The sequence below is a fragment of the Labrus mixtus genome, chromosome 15 (assembly GCF_963584025.1).
Source record: "Labrus mixtus chromosome 15, fLabMix1.1, whole genome shotgun sequence".
Taxonomy (NCBI): domain Eukaryota; kingdom Metazoa; phylum Chordata; class Actinopteri; order Labriformes; family Labridae; genus Labrus; species Labrus mixtus.
The window spans coordinates 22273605-22295943 of record NC_083626.1 but is presented as its reverse complement, the minus strand read 5'-3'; the positions used below and the strand labels follow the sequence as shown (position 1 = coordinate 22295943).

Below are 22339 nucleotides of genomic sequence, written 5' to 3'. Positions count from 1 at the left end.
TTTGTCAAGAGATTAGTTTGGATCATTTGGGAAATACTGTAAGTACTGTCACTCACCTGTAATTTAATTGCAATCACTCTTGCCATCTCTTGTGTCTCTGTCACTAAAAAGTTATTAATATTGTTGCCGCCTTATTGTGTGATGTAAGGGGATGAAATTGAATTCCCTTCACAGGCTACTTTACCTGAGACACACTGCAGAACATCAAACTACGTCTCGCTCCCCCCCCTCACATCGTTTTTTAAGATATGATGTCAGCCTGAAAAACTTGATTGCACAGGCGTTGGTCCCCACGCATTAAGCACACCCGCTGAACAATACAGCTCTGGTCATGAACAATACGTTATCTGAAGTAATATGCATAATTCAGAACAGAGTAATTTTTATAGCTTACCAGTTGCAGCAGCGGCCTTCTTGTAAGCGGCAATCTCCTGACACCCTTCTGACAGAATGTTAAAGTACTTTTCTTTTTTGTATTCCACCGGGTACAACAAGACAAGAGTGAAGCTGGCATTAATTTTGTTTAAAATCTCTTTCCATGCATTTTTTTTTTGTCTTGTCTTGTCAATGTGATACTACATTTTCTCTTTATTATATGTTTCCTCTGAATGATATCCTCTGTGAGCAGTAGATGTTCCTCAAAGCTCCAATGTGATTTTATTTTTCTTTCCTTCCTGGCTGATTCCCTTTATTATCAACATGTTGTTGGTTTTATATTTGTTAATTGCTGCTGGATAATCATATTATATTAATACAACAAAGGCTTATTCTGTATATCATAACACCTGGGAATTTTGATGAACTCTTAAAAGGTGCAGCAGATATAGACTTAACAGCTCTCCTAAATCCTAAAGAGAGAAGGTACTTTCTTAGATTAAGAAAGTTTATATTTATATAAATGCAACCTAAACTGCATCTTAAATGTATAAGGACATTACTCTCCCAAAAAGTTATTTTTAAGGACAAACTCTCCTCCACGTGGAGATTTCAGACATGTTTAGTAGCAAATATGCACTTAGAAGTTCCAAGAGGATGCTTAGATTATAGAAGTGAAAGCTACATTACAGACTACTGCCATTCAATTTCCTACAAAGGCTGGCAGAACAGAGGTATTCACTCATATAATCATCTACTGTATAAGAAACAATATAACAGTTTATTGAAGCATAGACGCACACATCAAATGCACATCTCATTTTCCTTTATCTAGTAAATAAAGTTAAACTCCATTACAAAACGGTTCCGCACAGAAAATTCCTGACCAAGCAATTCACAGAAAAAAAAGAGGAAAAAAGGTAGAAATCTTCCCGTCTATACCTGAATGGCTTTGCAGCTCAGTGAACACAGAAGGGAAAAGAGAAGAAGACGGAAGATAAAAGTAAAGGGGGGGGGGGGGGGAACCAGAGGAAGAGTGAGCTGGAAGGAAATCGAAGACACAAGCTGGGTTCAATTTAGAGGCTTCCCACAGGAGGTGGAGTGACCTGTATCTGCTACAATAGAGGTCATGTAATTTTTTGTGGATACCCCCATCTTCAGAGGATACTCAGGACCCCCGCCTTGATGTGCACATCCAGAGGAAAAAGCAAAAGGGTACCCTGTAGCACATCGGACCCCCTGAAATGACCTAACTGGTAGGTTCCTATTACAACTGCCTCACTACACCATGGAGTCGCAATTGACACTTCACAGTAAGCTACACCGCTAGCAATCAGCAAAGCCATCAAGCTCACAGGAAGTTTCTATGAAGTCAACCATCCAAAAAGAAACTCTGCCAATTCTTTATCTTCCGTCTTCAATTTTCACCAGTCAAATGATGAAGAAAGCAACATAAAGTATATTTAGCAATCTGTAATTGAGTGGAAACTACAGGCAGATGAAAGTATATGATCACTCCAAGCAGATGCAACACACGGACATAAATTAGCCTGAATGTTGCTATTAAAAACACTTTGAAAAGAAATAGTGAAAGTTGTCACTGCAACTCTGCAGCTGAATAACTGTGCCCACAGAGCAGCTAGAATAAATTGTGCAGGCATTTTGCCATCTAAAGCTCAACTGAGTAGTTCAATGAAGAGCTGATATAAATAAAATCTGAACCTTGGTTAAAAAAGATCCCCACAGGACGCTCCTGCACATACTTCATTCACTGACATCTCCTCGGTACCTGTTTTTGCAGAAACATTTCGTGCATCTCGCCCAGAATATCTCAAATGGAAAGCACCAACAATAACAAACAAACAAACAAACAAACAAACAGATGGATGGCCAAACATGACCTTTAATTTCCACTGACTGCTACCGCGAAGTAATGAACATTTCTGTAAACATTTGCAATTGGTGGAAGTCATTTTAATTACTCCACACAGAGAAAGCCATGCATGGTAAGGAGCGCAAATCACGATAAACATTTAATCAAGCGTGACCTTGTGTTTAGTTTAGTGAATTCTAGGTGCACTGACATCCATAAAAACAGATCTGACAGCATAATGACATGAAAATGTATCAGAACTGGCAAAGAAGAGTCAAATACCAGGAGATTTGACCAGGGTAGCTAAACGAGAAATTATTCAAATCTACATAAATATACTTTGTTCTGATTTGTTTTGTTTGTATGCAAGAATACTCAGTTCAACGAGTCTCTTTGTTAATAACAATCATATCAAATGGAGGAGGTTGACTGTGGTTTCTCCCCCCTGCCTGTCCTGGAACAGGAAGAGTTATTATATTTGGTGTAATATAATATTAGGCTAACTGATCTTTTGGAAAAGCAATAGGCAAAAGTCATATGTTAATAATAAGAGTGTGGGGATTATTTAAAAATTGTCGAAAAACTACATTTTGGATTTTGTTACATTACAAAATTGTACATTTGATTTGCAGTATTTGACATGAGAAGCATTTGGCTGCTTAGCCTGAAGTGTGAACCTTTCAATGAACATGTATACAAAAAAACTTATTTTATTATTATTATCTTTTTTTCTTTTTTGCTGTAGTGAGAAAATCCTAAATGTGGCTGACTGTGCATTCCATTGAAAAAGAATTGCGATATCGTAGTTAACTGGAACTTTATTAGATAGTATAGAAAGCCCCTTTCTTTGGGAAAGATTTTTTAGGCAGAGCCATTTATTATCCTTTTGTACATTAAATTCAAAAATTACAGTTAAAAAAACTCTAGAGGAGTCATTACTGCTTCCAAAGACCAGATGAATGAATAGAAGACTTAATCTCCCTTAATTATTGTATTTAACAGAGTGCATTGTGTGTAAAATGATGACAGAAAGATCTGAGATAACACACTGGCATGGAGCAGGTTACCACTAATTACCACACAAAGCAGTGTCATTAGAAAACCGTGCATCCACCGTGCTTGTCATTGAAGCACCTTATCTAACAGTGTTACTGACAGTCTCTCAGCTCCCTTAATAACATTTGTTGTGCTTTTTGATCGCTGCTTCCTTTTCTATTACAGCGGCTGCCCGGTGAGTCCACTAAGTGTTTCTGCTGGTGCTCCTGCTCTGTCCTGAGCGCTGGCATATTGCATGTAGGCACCATGCTGTGGTGCTGCTGGCGCTGGCGTGAGGCAGAGAGGATTATTCCTGACGACAGGGGCATTAAATGTGTAGCGGGCCGGTGGAGGCCTTAGCTGATGCTCTCTTGTCTGTTTTGGTTCAGCAGCAGTTCAGAAGCAGTGCCCTCTAAGCTGAGCGGGAGCTCACAGCCGCGCGGTGCTCAGAGCGTCGTGCCGTTCATTAAAGGCTGAGGGTGTCACACCAGCTTAGGCCCAGTGTCCTCCATCAACCGAGGCTTCATGCTGTACTCTGCATTTTTCCCATCGCCAAAACTGGCAAATTTTCTCTGTTTGTCACTGCTTTATAATGTCAAATTTGAGCCACTTGTTAAAAGTCAGCGAGGTTTATGCCTACAAGGAGGCAAACACTTGCAGGGTCTAATCCGGCGTGTTGCGTCAGAGAAAATATTGCTCGCACTTGTCCTCAGCACTCCAGCAGCGAGTCATAGTGCTGTCATTCACACAAAATGCCCATAACAGCTGCTACAGAAGTACAACGTTTAAGGGGCAAACTCAGACTGAAAAGTCAAACAAGTCTGAATAAAATCAGCTCCCTTCTTTGGCTGGTGGTTTCCCAAAGGATGCTACTTTTGCTTTGAATACTGTAATAATACACAGGCTGAATCACAGCTCTAAAGTGAACCAAAGTGCAAGAAGTCCAGCTTCAAAATAGCACAGGTAGAATTGCAATTCTCCAGCACACCTCAAGTCCTGCAACCTTCATCGCCCAGCGCAACCAAACATCAGGCTGACTCTGTTTGATCTTGAAAGGGATATAAGCCTAAAGCCCTTCCTGCGTGAGATGTCCTTCTTTAAAAAGATTCTAATCTCAACTGAAATGTCTAGCAAAATAGAGGTCATCGTGTCAGAGCACCCAGCAGACAATAGCACCCGGCTACAGACCTGAGAGGAATTCTGGGAGGATTTGTTTCTCTCACCTGGGAGATATTGGGACATCAATGGCTGAAAGAGCAGCCACACAAACAAAGTGCGCTGTCATCTTGTTTTGTTTTCACAGATGAGAAATCACAGATATGTCACTGATTAAGCCACACTATTTTAAAATTTGAATTATAACCCCCTTTTGTGTTTCTATCAATAAAACCTTGTTTTTTTTCCTCTTCTCATTCACCAGCACTCCCAGGTACTTCCCTCCCATTGTTAATTTAAAAGCTGATAGCATATCCGTTCCCTGCACGCCGCTCATAATTCAATGACGAGAGCACCATTCAACCTTCTAAACTCCCATCATCCCCCTTGAATGTTGATTCAATTGGTTTATCTAATTTTCCAGTAAATGCTTGAAATGTATTCCTGCACACCTTCTTCACTTGAAGCTACACAAGGGAATCTGAAAGAATGAGATAGAAATTAATAGTTTTTGCATTAGCTTCACTTCAACACACTAGCAACACCAGAGCTACTACAAATTCCAGATTCAAGTTTCCAAGCACAAGTTGCATCCTTGATTATCTCCACATAAAGCAAAATGAAGTGAGTACCTCTTCATGAATTTAACAGAAATGCAAGCAGCATGCGCGGCTGCAAAAAGTTTGCAGAAGGGTAAAATTGAATCTATTCCTTCAAACAGTAGGTGCAACATTTAGTGTTTACAGCCATGTCCAAAAGCTGAAGCCCACTTGATACTAGACTGTTCACAAACAAACAACAGACACATTCGAATTTGACAGTAATTTAAAATATATTTTTGAGTCTTAGAAACATTTATTATATGGCCATATAAAGATAATTTTTCGCCATTTGATTGAATTTCATGTGACCTCCGCATAACAGGAAGTGCAAGTTTACATTTCAGAAAAAGTCCACTTTAGTATTTTTCCCAAAAATTAACTTTAAAGCAAAACAGTTTTGAATACGTATATGCTAATGAAACCACTAAGTAGGTAACAACCTACTGATTTAATAATCCTCCTTCACATGGACACTGTTTAAAATGTAAATAAATGATGTGAAAAAGATGTGAAATGTCATGTTCAAACTGATAAACTGTTTTGTTTTTTATTTTTATATCGTTGCCAATTTTATTCACGTTTCATACAATGTCTCGATGTGTTAATAGGGGTTGTAGCTAATTGCAAATGAAATGCATGCTCTTAAAATAGTTGATGATATCAAGATAAAATCAAAAGTGAAAAGTTTAGTTTCCTGACAATCAAACAGACAGCACATAGATATTCAATAACATAATTAGTATTACCAAGGCTGGAATTAATGATTATTTTTTAAAGCAGTAAAATGTTGGTTGAGAACATTGAGTAAACAAAACATGTGGAAAGATATCACAGGAGCATTAGCGGCTCTAACCTACCAGACTACTTAGATTCCTTGAACATAAAAAGGGGGAAATTAGTGCATTAAGCATGCTGAGCAAGTGCCAGAAATATGCAGAGAATTGATGAGGTGTCACTTTCACTAAGAGTCACACAAATGCACCGACAAGAGCCTATGTGATCCCTCCCTTCCTGCCTGTCTGCCACCAATGAGGCACAAACACTCTGATTTGCATGGTCTGCATAAAAAAAGGAATGTCCTTGATTTGGGGAAAGGTTGCCTTGCTCTCTGCAGCCCTGGAAACACGACCAGCATGCAAACCCCTAACACCACTAGAACCATCTCTTTGGCTTACTTGTTCAGTATCCTATGAGCCCATAGAATATCAACAAATCTGCATCCTGGTTACACAACATGGGGCTTTTCCTGAATGAGCCTCTTATGATTAAATTTGGTAATAAATGACACGGCATGCTAACAACCTTCGCCGACAGCATTTGATCCCCCCCAAATGCCTGGATTTACATTTTTAGATCAATTTCAAAGTCATGTTAATTAATTTAGACTGCTAGCAGCACAATGCAGGTCAGACAGGGCAAACAAGTTACAACATCAGCCAATTAGAAACACACCAGTGCTAGACATTTTTTCATAACTGGGGCAGTGATAGTAAGCTAAATATGACAGATGGAAACTGAAAGTGATAAGAAACCATCAGTTTTTCTTGCTGTATCCATCACAACTGTAATTTTTGTCTAGATCAGTTTCTCTACAATAGATACATAAATCCCTTCATCTTTTATCTAACAAAAAAGAAGCCTGCGTAAAATAATATTTTACTGTTTGTCAATGACAGATTGTCGTTTTGAATCTCCTGTTCCATCTGAGACTGTCTGGGGCCTTATCATCTGGTTGTTTTTCACTCAATTAACTTTCATCACTGCAGATGACTATATTTAAATGGTCACAATGTGTTAATCAAAAGCATGGATGGTTGCTTTTCGCATATTGGTTCTAAGATTTGTCATGGTGTGTGTTTAGGTCTAATTACTAGCAGTAATTCTCAGATAAGAAAAAAAATGTTTTCATCTATCAATAAGGGCAAACTCAAAGTGATATATTCATCAAGCTGTCTCCTGAGAAAGAGAACAGGTTGGCGAATGAATTCTGCAGCAAATGAAGCAGCATACAGTAAGTCTGGGTTGGGGAAATACAGTGCAACATGTTTTAGACTGGAGTATATGTTTGTCTACATGTGTAAATACATCGTGCATTGATCAAATATGTGACGGCTGAAAATGATGGCTGTGAGTAAATTGTCTCCAAAGATCAGAATGATTAGATTCAGTTGTTTTGGGATTAACTCTTATTTGTTGTGGATTTATTTATATTTGTTTTTTACTGCACAGATTATAGGATAAAATAATTCACGTCTTCCACATGCCTGTATTGGATTAAGATTTAAGGAGCCATAACTCATTCTGCAGTTCATTTTTCCAGGAGATTGATTATTCCAATCTGAAACATATTTAATTATGTTTTTAACTCCACAAACATCAAACAAGACAAATATTCTTTTAAGTAAATAAACATGAGCTACAAAAACAAATTAACGGATTCAGGCCTTCAGGAAAGGAAAAGGAAGAAACCAAAAGCAAATAGCTTTGTGACATAGTCTTTCTTAAGCAAAGCATTTTATGGATTTGACTTTCAAGGGAGGAAAAAACATGTAAAGTGGTGTGTTTATCTCCCTTAATGTGATGCAAATTTGAAATGTGAGACACCTTGAGCTTTCACAGCGCCCATGTTAAAAACTGTTTACATCGAGAGGCCCTCATGATGCTTGCTAAATAAGGAAGCGGGGAAGTTTTCTGAATAAGAGTCAACATGCTATTGACATCAACCTTGATTTATGCCAAACACGTTTTCCTTGCAGAATGAGTCAATTCGTAAACATAAACTACAGCGTTGGACAGACATTTTCCAAGTGGCTCAGTTTAAATACAGATATAGGGAGTAAAGAGTTTGGGACTTTGAGTCTAATTCTTATATATGCCCAAAGTATCTGTTGAATCACAATTATATGTCAGACAGGTAAAGTAGGCAATCATACATCAATAAGAGAGAACTTATGTTACGCAGCTGAAATACAATATCAAAAGAAGCTTGGCTTAAAACCAAGACAATATATTTTGAAAAATATAATTAATTTGTTGCAAAGGTGCTGGGGAGTGCTTCTAAAGCTGCACTTTATATGTTGTGAATAAATCACACAATATTTAACACAAAATAGAAACATAAAAGATAATCATTCCTGTATGACTTTTAAAAGAGGTAAAATAATCATTTTGAACGGTCCATTTTCTGCAATCTGAAGGGGAACATGCAGTGACGATTCTAGAGTCTGATGGGGCCCTGGGCAAAAATCAATTCGGGGGCCCTCCAACCAGCGTTCATCACCATCTTCCTCTTTTTTCCTGTTTCTTTATTCTCTCGGATAGACGCATAATTGTTCTTAATTTTTCTTTGTTGAATTTCATTGACAGACTTTGGTTTTCACAGCAATAATTCATGCAATGCTTAGCAGTGCAACAAGAGTGAGTGCTGTCAGATGGGGCCTCCAGAGGGAGGTTTCACTACTGTTGTGGCAAAATTTGCATATTACTTTGGTTTAAGTTTGTGAGCCCTCAGGGGCCCCTCTTCTGGTCTGGGGCCCAGAGCTGTTGCCTGCCTTGCCTGTTGACAAGCAGCGCCTCTGGGAGCATGAAATAATTAAATAAACTTAATTAAGCTAATAGATTATGTGTTTTGAATTATGTATTATTATTATATTCTAAGTTTCAAGATAACAGTTTGACCTGCCATATGAATGTAATCTATTTGCCAACATCAACTAATTCTACCTATCTGCCACCATGTAATGTACTTGAGATCTTACTAGTTTTATGGACAATGATATTTAGTGTTACCTTTGAACCCTTATGTGAAGGTGTAGGTTTTTTTTTTTTAAAGAGAGTATTGATAAAACACACACACAGTTTTGCACAGAGGCGGATTGATAAGATAGAGGTATGACATATTGAGCAGTGGCCTTACCTCATTAGTGTTCCACCGGTGTCTCTCCTTTGGCAGCGAGGTGCATTTTGGTAGACATTCAAGCAGCTTCTTGGGCAGATATATTTTCAAATGTCCATGTTCATCTGCAACAAGAGCGAGACAAAACAGAATATTTAGCACAGAGCTCATACCTTATTGACTGGCTCATCTCCCTCTTTATCAGTCTATCAGTCTCTCTGCAGCAAAAACGCTGACAGGAAAATAACTATCCCCAACTGAATTAGGAAAATTAATTTAAGAATAGAATATTGCATACATTTTATTTTGCGCTCGGCTAAATTATTTTACTGTGAAAAGCATCAGGGGAATTCACCGGAAATTTTTCACTGTCAACTTGTAAAGGCTGTGTCGATTCATTATTTAGACACAATAAACACCCTTGAGTGATTTTATAGTGTATGGGGATTTAGCATGGGAGTCTGTGTGCTGCACAGCAGAATGTGGTTTATTATTCAGGGAAATAATTACAATTACCAAGCCCAATGCTTACATCATAATGCATGTCCTTCAATCTATAATTTACATTTCATATTCGGTTCACAAGCATCAAAAACAGTAAAACAGTAAACAGTAAAGATGGACGGATACATTTGAATGTTCGTCTCATTTTATTGCATTCTTTCTGCTCAAATATGCAGAGGGCTTAAGAGAGAACAATTTACATTTGTTTAGGGAGACTAACGCATGTAGAATTTATAATATAAAGAATTACCCGATTATAGTCTTGGGGTGTGCGTTTTTTTGTTTTATCAGAACATCAGAAACAGACTTAAGTGAAAATATTCGTAGTGATTATGATTAGCAGACAAAAAGAGAATAATCTAAGCACGGATCTTATCATTACCAATGAGTATGAATGCAAACATACAGTGATTGTCAATAGAGATATGTCAGAGGAACATTTGAAGAAAAAAAAAAACGACTTGTGAAAAATAATATCAGGTGCATCAACGTAAAGAAAAGGTCAGTTTGAGAGAGGTGAATGGATCCTTAGAAACATTTTTTTAACAGTTATATCAGACCATGTCATCGAGGAAATATTGTATCAACATTTTCAAAAAGTACATCAACATTATGAGTGTCCTTGTCCATGTATTCGACATTAACGTTCAGGTGATTCCTGTCCCCCTCTTACACAAAATAAGAGGATTTAAATGTCTTTGTATACACCAGACCTTTAATGTATTTACAAACTGTACCACTGCATAAACTGAATGCAGATTTAGCCGAGGTAATGTTCAAGCTCATGCAAATGAATCTATCATCCAGTTTTTATGTGTGCGCAATGAATGTAAATAAATTCACTAAAGAATAAATAAAGCATTTATTTGGAGTGCAATTTAGCTCGAAAATGAATTACTTCTAGAAAGCAGCATTGTTTAACATTTATAGCACCGTTGGTTAGGGTAGGAGGGGAAAATATAGGCAAGCTTAGGGAGAGAAAAAGGAGAGAAAAGCCTGAATGTGAATGCTGACTGGGGTAGTGGTTCAATGGTTGACTATAGAAAAAATATGAGAAAAAGTTCAATCAAAGCAAAATACGACTTTAAAGGAAACACAAATACACCAAGCAGTGCACTTGATTATGAGGATAAAGAAAGAGAGTGTGGAGCTTGTTGTACATCACAGCAAGAGGAGAGTGCTACTGCCCAGAAACATCCATATGGAAAATTCAATGGGAATGAACACAGTGGGTCCACAGAGATGGAGCTGGCTCAGAGCCTCTAAGTGTAATGCGTAAGGGTGAACATCATCGCTCCCAAAGGAACACAGGAGTAGATGGGTAGTATTTGCCATTTCCATCTGTACCTACAATTCTGCATGTAGACTCTGTTTTATATGAGCTGCACAGGTAGCTGTAACCATTCGCTTTGCCCAATTAAGAATCACATACAGCATCTGCTCCCAGGTACCACCACAGCGGTTTCACTGTCAGAACTGGAAAACACGCTGCAACTGAATGATCAGAGAGGTACCAAAGAAAAAAGAAAGGTGTTTTTGTGAACAGATGTGTTGTTATATTACAGACATCTAGGCTTTCCGGCTCCTTTGGAGCTGCAGGAAGACTGCTAACAGGAGCTAAATTACATCGGCCAACACCAGCTATAAGAAGCTAGCTGGCTATTGCAGCTAATGAAGCGTTTGGGTGGGGTTTGTTCTTTCCTGATCATAAACTTAATTTATAACATAGTGACTTAGGGTGTTAGATGAATGGTAAAACATCTGACACCAAGAAAAAAGGACAAAGATGCCATTTTTAGCTGATAAAGTACAGGAAGCAGCATGATCAGGCAGCATGTAAATGTTGGTTAAATGTGCCCAAAATTTGCTAACGGTGGAGAGAGATACAAGTGCTTGACCTGAGGTGATTTATCTGGAAATGTGCAGCTGTTTCGCCTAAAATAATGTGTATTACAAAATAGACAGGGTTTAACTAGAGCTGAAGAAATACGCTGTCACAGGAACAAGGACGACCAGTAATAAGACAATATTCATAATGACTGACACACTGATTCAACAGCCAATAGCCAAGAGGTTGTGTGTGAAAATGAATAAATTGATCACAAGCTCAATTTTGGCTGGCTTGGTTTTGTGAAACAAATGTTTATTTTTTTTGTTTTTCCTCCTCAGAATGCTGCACAGCTAACAGACAGGAAGTGGGATATACTATTCAATGCATTCACATTGAAGAAAAAAGGGCTTAGCCTCATGAAAAAATGAGCATAGTGGTTGTTGTGGAAGTTGCTCGCTATCCCCTTTGGTTGGCTTTTCAATATTACAATATAATTTTCGCTAGCAAACGTCGGTAATCTCAAAGTTTTTGAATAAACATCAGGTAATAGTGATTATTACACAGGGCACTGGCCACCACTTGAGCTACCTTTTACTGAACATATTTATGAAAAACAAAGGGTAAAGGCAAACCTTATGTGGGAAGATATGATCAATGTCTACATAAGATGTACAAAAAGGTTACTCTTTTAATGTATTATTGGTTCTATGTAAATAATGTGCTTTTAGACAAAAATAAAAAAAAAACTGTTAGTTTAGACTGCTGATTTTTTTATCTTTCACTAAGAGGGTGAGAAAGAGCAAAGTCCTTCAATTTGAAGCCCACCCACAGACAAAAAAATCATAGCAGATCCTAACACACACACACACACACACATACATTGCCCACTTCCATCCTACAAAATGTGCTCTGAAGATTTTCTCATTGCAACCGACAGACAGCAGTAGCAGCAGATACATATGGCAATCTGTCTCTGCACAGATTATTCAGGATTCAGTGTTGCCCTCTGGCACAGCCTCCTATGACACCATTGAGACAGAGCTGAATTGGAATATGCCTCAAGTATGTTAAGGATTTTCTCACCGAGAGAGACGAGATAGAAATCTACCGTAGGAGGACATGTCTGTTCAATCTGCTGGCAGGCAAAAAATACTCAGGATTAGAATATACAGCAAAGAGGATCTTGACAAATGCAATAAGATCTCTCACTTGGGTTTAATAATTTCACAACCTTATAATTACACCGGTCATTGCACAAAATCTCTGTGTACTAAGTATTATATGCTCTACAACTCTGTCTGCCATGGACCCATTTGCCATGCAAAACGCATCTCAGTTCAGTATGCTGTGCACATGAAAAGGGGACCCGACTGCAACATGCATTTTACTTTGAAATGCCAGTCTTGTATTTGTCAGCTAACAACCCCCCAAAGCAACAGAGCAACCTGTGTAAACCCTGCAGGACTAACAAGGTGTTAACTGGGTTTCTCTTAATCCTCTAACCTTTCATGGACGCCTCTGAAATCAGGTTACAGCCAAAACTGGGGTACTGATCAGATTACTAATGTGCATGTAAACACGCTGAGTGCAAAAGGACATATCTCTGCTTTGAAGTTATTCTCACAAGAGACTACAGCAGACAGTTGTGACATCAAAACAGTTTTTTTTTAAAACATAACTTTTACCTTATCAAGTATAAATCTTAATTGGCTCATTACGTACATTATGGATAGCAGAACTTTTCACCTGTTTTATAAGCTGATGCGCTATGTTAAAAAGTCAATGAAGGTCATGTGAGCCTATTTCTTACAGATGTTTGTGTTGTCTGAAATGTTATAATCTGACATTGTGGGGCCTCAATTGGACATAAATCAAACGACTGCATCCTTAAGTATAATGTAGCCATGGATCCTTGGCAACTTGAGACTTCATCTTTTTATCCTACATAGGTTTACGTTTTAGCAAATGGTGCATTTTAATGTTTACTGTTACATTTACAGTTTTTTTCTCAATAGGAAATTAGATCTTCAGAAAGTATAAGTCATACAAGACCTGAAAAGAAATGTGCATCATGTCTGTTGAGATTTGACCTCAAAACCCCAACATGCACCTGGCTGCCTCAGGGCTTCTCCTCTACCCCCTGCAAATTCCCTCACAGTTTGAAACCCCCCCTGCAGCAAGATACATTTAAGCATGTGATTTACAATTTTAAATTATCTGAAGCCTCTGTAGCAGATACACAGTGCAGTGAGAATACTTTGTAAAGCACATTAAATGTAGCTGTAAGTGAAGCCCAACCTTCATGGGATTTTTTAGGCTAATTTTTCAACAGGGGGAACTCCAATAATTATTACTGATATGGAGGCTGATATAAGGAAGTTTTGAGCACTGATTATGCACCAGCATGACCAAGTAAAACTAACTCAGAAGATTGCTATATTTCACAAATAGCTTAATCAAAGAATTTAAGTGGACTGCCATCCCCTCAGCTGTGGTATTCTGCTGCATGTGCTGCAGACAATGCTGAGAGTGCTTTAAGCTATGTAGCGCAAAGTGTTCTGCTGGACAAACTATGTGATGACTCCAGTTCTTAAGAGCATTGGTTTTTTACTTGACATTTTTTTGTAAAATAAGATTACATTTTCATACAGATACATCAGTGATAAGTCCATATCCACTGGATAATATTGGCCGACTGATACATCTCTGTACAGCTAGGTTAAAGTGCGGATCCATAATACCACTCTGGCATTATGCTTACCATACAGAAAAGGCAACTGAGTAGTTTTTATTGTCAAACAGTGAAATCGTTATGAGAGGCCAAGTCATTTACCTGACCTTAATCCAACTGAGCATGTGCTTCACTTGCTGGAGAGCAGACTGAAGGCAAAAAGGCCCAAAAAACAGGCACAAAATAAATATGGCTGCAGTACAGGCCTGGCAAAGCATCACCAGGGAACACGCCAAGTGTTTGTTGATGTCTATGAATCATGGATTGCAGACAGTCACTGAGTGCAAAGGATTTGCAAACTTACATTTAATATAATGAACCTCTAGTCATCAACTCATCTATGCCATAAAATATTTAGCTAAATTGAATTTTGGAGATATATATTTCGCAACAACATTTTCAAAATGTTTGAACATGAACTATATTATTTGAGTTATTTATTTGTTGCTGAGGATCCAGTTTTTTTTTGGTTATGTTTTGGTTTTTTTTTCCTTTTTATTTTGTGTTTGTATTATCTTAACATGTTCAAATGCCATCTATTCTTAACCTTTCAGAGTCAAATCGCTACATAGCTACAAATGCTGCGTTTTTACCCTCATGAAAGATTCAAAAATACAAAAAGTTAGAATGCATAAAAACAGTATTTCCCCATTCATTTTCCTATTTGCCCATTGGTGACATTCAGACCTTTGAAGGACAAATGTTTTGGAAAAAGTCCAGAGTAAAAGTTATAAATCATGCAAGTGATCAAGTATCAAGTGATATTTCGACAGGAATGAATGATGTTATCGTATATATGCACTTTTAGTTCAGTTTAAAATTCACATAATATGCTTTATTAATATAATTTAGAGATTAAGACATGCCTTATGCTTCTCATGGTTGGAAACACTTTTTTGAAAAAGGGGCGTGGCTCTAATGCAGTCCATTTTAGATGATGTGGAAAACTGTGATTGGCATGCTTTTCTCAGCACAACACCTGCACCGAGTCACACAAATAGTACAAATTGAATATTAAAATCAACTCTGGTCTGTGGCACGTTTTTTTTATCCGAACATATAATAGGAAATATGAAAAATGAACCATTATATGTTTTATATTAGAATGATTGATTAATAATGAAATTCAAATTTTATTTATAGAGTCAAGATAGTGAGCTAGGAGGATGTGTGGACTTATTTACAAATAGTCCATACATGTTATAGATATTTGATGCCTATAGTGCATTTACATCAGATAATACAGAGAGCTACTGCATTTTGTCTGGCTCATATATGGAAAACTGTATTTCTTTGAAGAGCAGGCCTAACTGCTGTCAAACCGTGCACTGTGCTTTGTGCTGTTTAATAAACCATCTTTTAGATGTGGCACCTATTTTTTTTATTTTTTTTAGATGTTCAGAGTTGGCCTTCTCTAATCTGGAAGTCCTTGTCGAACTTAAGGGGGGCCTTGTTTTACCACAAGAACATTACTTACGAGTCTCTCAAAGAACACAAAGGTTGGACTCAACATCACTGTTGTCGAGTGCTGAGGTTTCTTTTCCACAACAGTTCGACTCTCATAACTCTAAACGGTTTGTTCTTTCAGCAGCTATTTATCTACGCTAATAATGTTTCAGCTGCTGTATGTCTGCTGTTCCTTCCAGCACTGTGAGCAATCCAAATAAGTATTTCTCAGTAATTCAAGATCTGTCCACTGTGGCATGGAAATCCACATCATGTGCATCAGTTAAAAAACAACTGACAGGGGAATGGCTTGGATATCACATTTTGGAAAGGGTTTATAGAATATAGAAAAGCTCTTCCTAATAAAACTGTCTGATTTAATCAGTGCATAAACAACAAATTACCTGCAAAAAAATTGGCTTTGAAAATGTAAATCTAGCTCTTTTTTTTTAAAGCTAATCAAAGCCAGGGAAGAACTGCACTTCTTTGCATTTCCCATGGATTCCTTGTAAGCTTTAATATGTATTTTGGAGTCCAAACAGCAGGCTTAATGACTGCTTGTACATTAGCCAAGAAAGGGATACACAGAAAACTACTATTTGGTTGTAAAACACTAAAGTGCAAGACAGGCGGATACCAGAGCTTGTTACATGAGAGGATGTTGCTGAGCTGAGCTGGCACGCAGGAGCCAATTACATTCTCGGTCTTGATGAGCGAGCTCACATACAAAAGGCTAAACAAGGAGAGCTCAATTCAACTCAAGGCTACAGGTCTGCAGCTTTCATGTTGCCATCACCGGAAATGAGGCAGCCTGTGCATGCACCTTTATCACACCCTCCTCTGTCAAATGGGGATAAAGATATATATTTCTGTGTGCTGATGTTTGGATTATCACTGATCCTGGCTGCTAAGCAAACACTTGGGCCAAATTTAAGGGTATCTGTCATGCTAGCTTGCTCCAGCCCCACCCTAGAGACGAGAGCGAGGGTCATGAGACTGGAAAGGCTGACAAAAACAAATCTTTAATCAATATCTGAGCCCTGAACGCAAAACCCTCTCTCTTCCGTCTCTGTCTCAGAGCGCTCTGGGAGTGACAGTTTTTCTTTTTAATCTGTGCCCACATTGTGGAGAAATTGCAAGCTAATGTTTTGGCTATAGATCATTCAACAAATCGCTGCTGGCGGTGCATATCCAAAGTAACAGTTTGAATGCATTTTCCACAACAGTTCAGTGGCTAATATGGCTTAAGGATATGAGGAGCAGTGTAACAGTAGCTGTGCTTTTTTGCAGCTATACCTGGAACATGAGGGGGCTGAATCACAGAGGAACAGGCAGACTTGTGGATAAACATTTGGCTCTCATCTGCGTCCAGTAAGAAGTGCTGTGAAACTGAATTAGGCCCATGGCAATGTCTGTTATCATTAGGTTGGATGACGGCCATCCACTGGGCTGGACCAAAAATGCCCCTAAGAGTTTAGCTCCAAAATTAGCTCTGTTAGCCAAATGAGCTTAGCTCAGACATATTTCAGAAAGTGGGGTTAGAAATGTAAGGCTACCCAGAAAAGGAACACTCTGCTTCTTCTTGTGCACATAAATTAAATCTGAGCAACAAGTTATCAGTGGCACTGAATGATACTGGATGTAGATAACAAAACGTGTTAAAACTGAAAGCAAAACTCGAAAAGATATGCAAAGAGAAGCTTGCTGTGATGCATCAAAATTTTGTCGGGAGGTTCCCCAGTCCGCCAATTTAAAATGTTATGGTAATTGTGTATACACACTCAGTTTATTTAAACTGCACTGTTAACCTGATGCTGATGTACTCTGACCTGTTACACCTAATGACGTCTGTTACGAAAGCTTTGTTTTGAAGAAGCAATAGACTTTTCAACACTTAGTCCTTGTATTATGTTCAAAGAATAACAATCATACACTTATGCAGTCACAGAAACAGTATAAAATCACTTGTTATATTTAAATCATTGTATTTGCATCAGCAGGGGATTTGAGAGAAAGCATGCAATTTCCTCCAACAAATGTGAAATTATAGCCAGTGAAATGCTTGAACATGATGAGGAATATAACAAGTATCTGGATTCAAACGTTCAGCTGGCGTGTGTGGGATGTGACATGCAAGTAAAACAAAGAGACGTATAGGAGGCAAGATGTCGAACCAGACCAATATCAGAGTGGACTTAAAGCTCAGACCAAAGGCAAAGATGCAGCAGCAGGTTAACACGATGAAAGCATTTTGAAGATGTCGGCAGATGAATGAGAAAAAGAAAGTATTTTTAAAAAGAAGGTGGTCAAAGGAAATGCTGCGATGAACTCACACAGCCACGGCGCAGTGATAAACTGATGACATGCTGTCAATTAAAAGCGATCAGTCTGGTTGTGAGGCATGAAAGAAGGAGTGAAGGTGAAGAGGGAGTTAGGGCTGTTTTAACCAGCAGAAGGCTGTTGCACTATTTACAGTAATCCCTGTAGCCTTCATATTAGGAGATTTTCCTGTGATTTAGTAAGGCTTGTAAATTATTGCTAACGTCACTTATCATTTTCAGCCAAAGGTCATGACTTGCAGGCTCGTTTAACATTTTTTAAGCAAACATTAATCAGTCAAAAAATGCATGATGTAATTCATTTAACAGCGGTTTCTTTTTAACAAATGGGAACCAAAAATGCAATTCCCTTTTGCTGTGTGTAATAGATTACTTTTCGCCATATTTCTCCTGTGCGTCCGAATCACTCACTTCAAGGTGCTTTACACCTGCACAGATCTTGAATATCTTCACCATTAATTCAACATTGAATCTACAAGTAAAACTGGATATATTTGGGCTTCTAGTAAATGGAGCATTTGGTTAGACCAAAGTGTCATGTGGGAGATCCTGAGCTGAGCTTTATTACAACAGAGTACAATAAGAGCAGTGTCAAATTTCCCCGGCAGTAATAGCAACGACGGCCCACAGTCCAAGGGCTGGTATCCCCACAGCCTGAAGGCTCCTGATGGGGACGTGTAGAGGCGTAGACTTAAAATAGCCATGTGTTAGTGCAGGACTGGGAAACCAATTATCTTTATCATTTGGCCTATAGCCCATTCGATAACACTCAACCATACAGTGAAATTACTAACCGCCCACCAGCAACAAAAAAGTCTTCCTGAACTTCACTATGGTGTTGCTATGCTACGGCAAAACTACAGCAACAAAAGGATGAGCGTTTGACCTGAGACTCTCGCAGCAGCTGTTGTAAAAGATGCAAAAAGGTGTTTTCCCTCCAAGTGAGAAACATTCAAAAGACTCTGGACGCAAACACGATTTTTGAATTAAACTTGTGATCTCGCTGAACATTATTTATTTTGCAGTGTGACCACAAAATATGCAACGTACAATGTGCAGTGCAATGTGGGGGACAGAATTAAGCTTTTTCTTTCATGTCATTAAATTAGAAACAGCAAATACATTTAATGACAAACATAATGTCAAACGAATCATCTTTTCTTTTAATTTAATGGAGAAATAGTGTTAATTCACTAACAGTCCTAATTAACTAACTTAGCTGGCCAATTGGAAAAAAAGCTTAACTTTCTCATATCAGAGTAATGTCTACTGACAGCCTATTTCATTTGTTTTCTGCCAAAATGGGCAATCGTGCAATATACTATCCACTCTTGGCGACTTCAGCATTATTTTTTGGTTATTTTTTATTCAAAAGTCCTCAGCAGTAACTTTAGAAATTAGTTTTTTTTATTAAAAATCTAACTAAAACGATTGATATTTACTTTACCTAAGTGGTTGAGTTGACAACCATCTAAACAAAACAACCTCCCTGAAAGCCGGCATTTATAAAATAAAGTGTTTAATTCACTCTTAAAACTTTATCTGTGACCATAATCCATGCAGCAATTAAATTGTCACCACAACATAATTAGAAAGTCTGTTTAGTTATATACAAATGTAATGTTTTTAGGTGAAGGGGTTGAAGATGTCTTTGTTTACTTTCCTTTAACAGCTTCACTCTGGACTCACTCTGGCTCCATGTGGTTATTATAGTATAGCATAATAAGGGAAGACTGTCAAAAAGTCAAACAGCTGAAAAAAAAAGAAGTCCAGGCCTATTACTGGAAGTTCAACAAACATGCACACACGGTTAACTGCCTGCAACAAACTGAAAATGACTCTTTATGTGTTCTCAGCCCTCACCGAGCTCAGCCATCCATAAAAATCCCATCTCAAGGAGAGCAGAGGTGAGGTCTCCCCCCCCACCTCACTCCCTCTCTCTGGCTCCTGTTCTCTTCTACCTCTTTCTCCCTTTTCGCTTACACATGCACACAAACAAAGCCCTTCCTTCTGTGTCATAACTACTCCCACAATTACTCAGACGATTGCTCAGATCAATGGTTTTACCTGCCGTTTTTGAGCGGCTGTATTCAGCTACAGAGTGTCCCGGCGAGGCAAGAAAAAGCTCCAGGCTGAACGCATTAAACAGGCTGTCTGACACGGGTACAGGATACTGTAATACCACGCAATAACATGAGGGAAAAAAGCAAGACTGGCAAAACGTATTGTCAGTCACAGCTGTCACACATGAGGGGAAGCCTATCAACAGTGTCCCTTTTGCAGTCTGCATCCCTGTTTAATAGATCCGCACAAACAGTCCCCTGCTATTAAATCTCTAAAAAAAAAAAACATTCTCTCTTCTAAAAAACACCCAAAATATTTGGTGCAGAAGAGCTCTCCCTGTGACAAATACCAAGCGAGGACTCTAACAAGAGGTTAGGGGGTTATTTCAGACTCTCTATTTAGAAATGACAAAACATGAGCACACTTAATTACCCAGTTTCAAGTTTAGTTCAACACAGTCTTCCAGCAGTGAAGAGACTGTTGTGTTTATTAACAATGAAGGGGCTCCTTTCTGCGGAGAAACAATCTGCTTTACAGAGGACACTTTATTCAATGGGTGCAGGCAGACGGAGACTAAAAGAGGACTGAAACGAAAAAATCCCCCCTCAAACAAAATCAAGAGTTTGACCTATATTTCTGACTGATCTTTGTTTGGGTTGTGACAGAAAATAGCAATGGTACACAGACTGCTAAGTGCACTGAAGCAATTCCCACAGAAGCCGGTTTTAAAAGTCAGCTATGATGTTGTGTTGTCTTTGTTCTTTGGCCCTAGTCGACAGTTCTCATGGAGTAAAAATGCAATGAGAGGGAGGCAAAGATTAATACATTTGAAGGGAAGAAATCTCAAAGGGTACAACTTTCTCTTCGTATTTTGAGTCGTGCACCATTTAATTTTGCAAGATTTGAGAGCCATTATAGTGAACTTTAATTGTTTTCCCATATCAAATGCTTGTTTCAGAGGGGAAAAAAACAGAGAAAAGGTACAGAGGCCATAATTGATGGCTCAAATGTAAGCGTTCTCTCTGAGGGTCTGCTCAGGTCCTGATCCCCTGGCCTCAACCTGAAACAATCACTCTTAGTTAACGACAACACTTCAGCTATTGACAGCGTGATCCCGTAAAGCAGACACTTCAATCAACAGAGCAGCCCGCAGGAGGTGTTGTGTTGGGAGGAGAATAAAAGGAAGAAAGGGGGAGCATGGGGGGGAACGGATGAAATCAAGAAGTAAATAAATGAATCGATGGATGAATAATAGATTGGCCAGCTAGTGGCCTCTCTCGGAGCAGCAATGCAGTATTAATAACTGACTCTTACTGTTCGTCTCTGTGTCATCACTGATACTCTTAGGTGGACCGTGGCCAGCATAACACACTGCTGATCTGTACATTCGATCCGGATTACGAACTTTCTTCAGTCCTTCAGGAGGCAAAGAGAAAAGTAGAGAAAATCGAGGAAAAGAAGCATTCTCCCAGACTGTGATTTCTAAGCATCTCCCCATGCAACAATATCAACAGAGGCTGAATAATATATTGAAATACATTTAAACACACAGGAGCTATTTAGAAAATATGATGCATATACAATGATTATTTTTAAATATAACAATAAAAAGGATAGATAAACGTGTGAATGCTGGTCTAAAACAGTGGAGTTCTTCTTCTCTTAATGTCTTTTGACCTATAAGAAAAACTGCAAGGGGCACTGCACATCTGGCCTGGTTTGATACGGGTCAATAACACTCCCTATTATATCAGCTGTAAACTGAATGAATCAATACAATCAGTCAGTGGAAGTCGTGCAAATCAGTCAGTTAAGGTCCGTTACAGGCAGGCATTGTAATGAAATGTCTCAGCGACCACGAAACCAGACCTGGGTCCCATCCATCCATAACCTCAAGGATTCAATTAAAAAGCTAAAGGGGTAAAAAAAATAAAAATAAAAAAAATAAAAAAGTAAGTCCTGATTCAACACAAAACCGGGAGAGCAAGTCGTCCACCAACACAAGTGAGGTTAAATTCATCCTTCTTTACAAAACAGCCGAGAAATATTTATACCATTGCTGCACAAGCACTTTTGTAAGTTAATGGCTGACTGCGTGCTTACTTGATGTTTTGCTGCGGCTTCACCCTGAACTTTTGAGTGAAATGATAACATCATGAAACTTTTTAAGCTGCAAGCGCTCAAAAATAAAAGGGGAAATATTTCTTCTAGCACAGCTGGGGCTACCGGCATTTTGGAAGACAACCTTTGACTGCTTCTTTTGTAAAGGAAGTTTGTGCTTTGTCGTCAATTTAACACACCTGTGTGAGTTCTATGTGGAAGTCAACTTTCCCTACATCCTTGGCCAGGCATTTACCAAATTCTAAATTAATGTAAATATGCTACACTCTTCTGCCTAGCCTACAAGAAACTATGCTTGAATCTAATTTCCACCTCAGAGATTTAACTTTGACACAGTTTCCTTTTTTTTTATTGAATCCCAGCATCAC

General features: G+C 38.4%; 1 protein-coding gene across 5 annotated transcripts in view; it reads right to left on the bottom strand.

Annotated features, from left to right (window-relative positions):
• camta1a (calmodulin binding transcription activator 1a) overlaps positions 1–22339 on the bottom strand; it is a 297294-nt gene that overhangs the window by 272061 nt on the left and 2894 nt on the right. For 4 of the 5 annotated variants that reach the window (XM_061057679.1, XM_061057675.1, XM_061057676.1 and 1 more), the window contains exons 2-3: positions 21165–21266; positions 8957–9060 (exon numbers count right to left, since the gene is read on the bottom strand). In XM_061057679.1, coding sequence (XP_060913662.1) covers positions 8957–9060; positions 21165–21266 — 206 coding nt within the window. The remainder of the gene's footprint in view (positions 1–8956; positions 9061–21164; positions 21267–22339) is intronic. The other variant, XM_061057677.1, reaches the window with a different exon arrangement.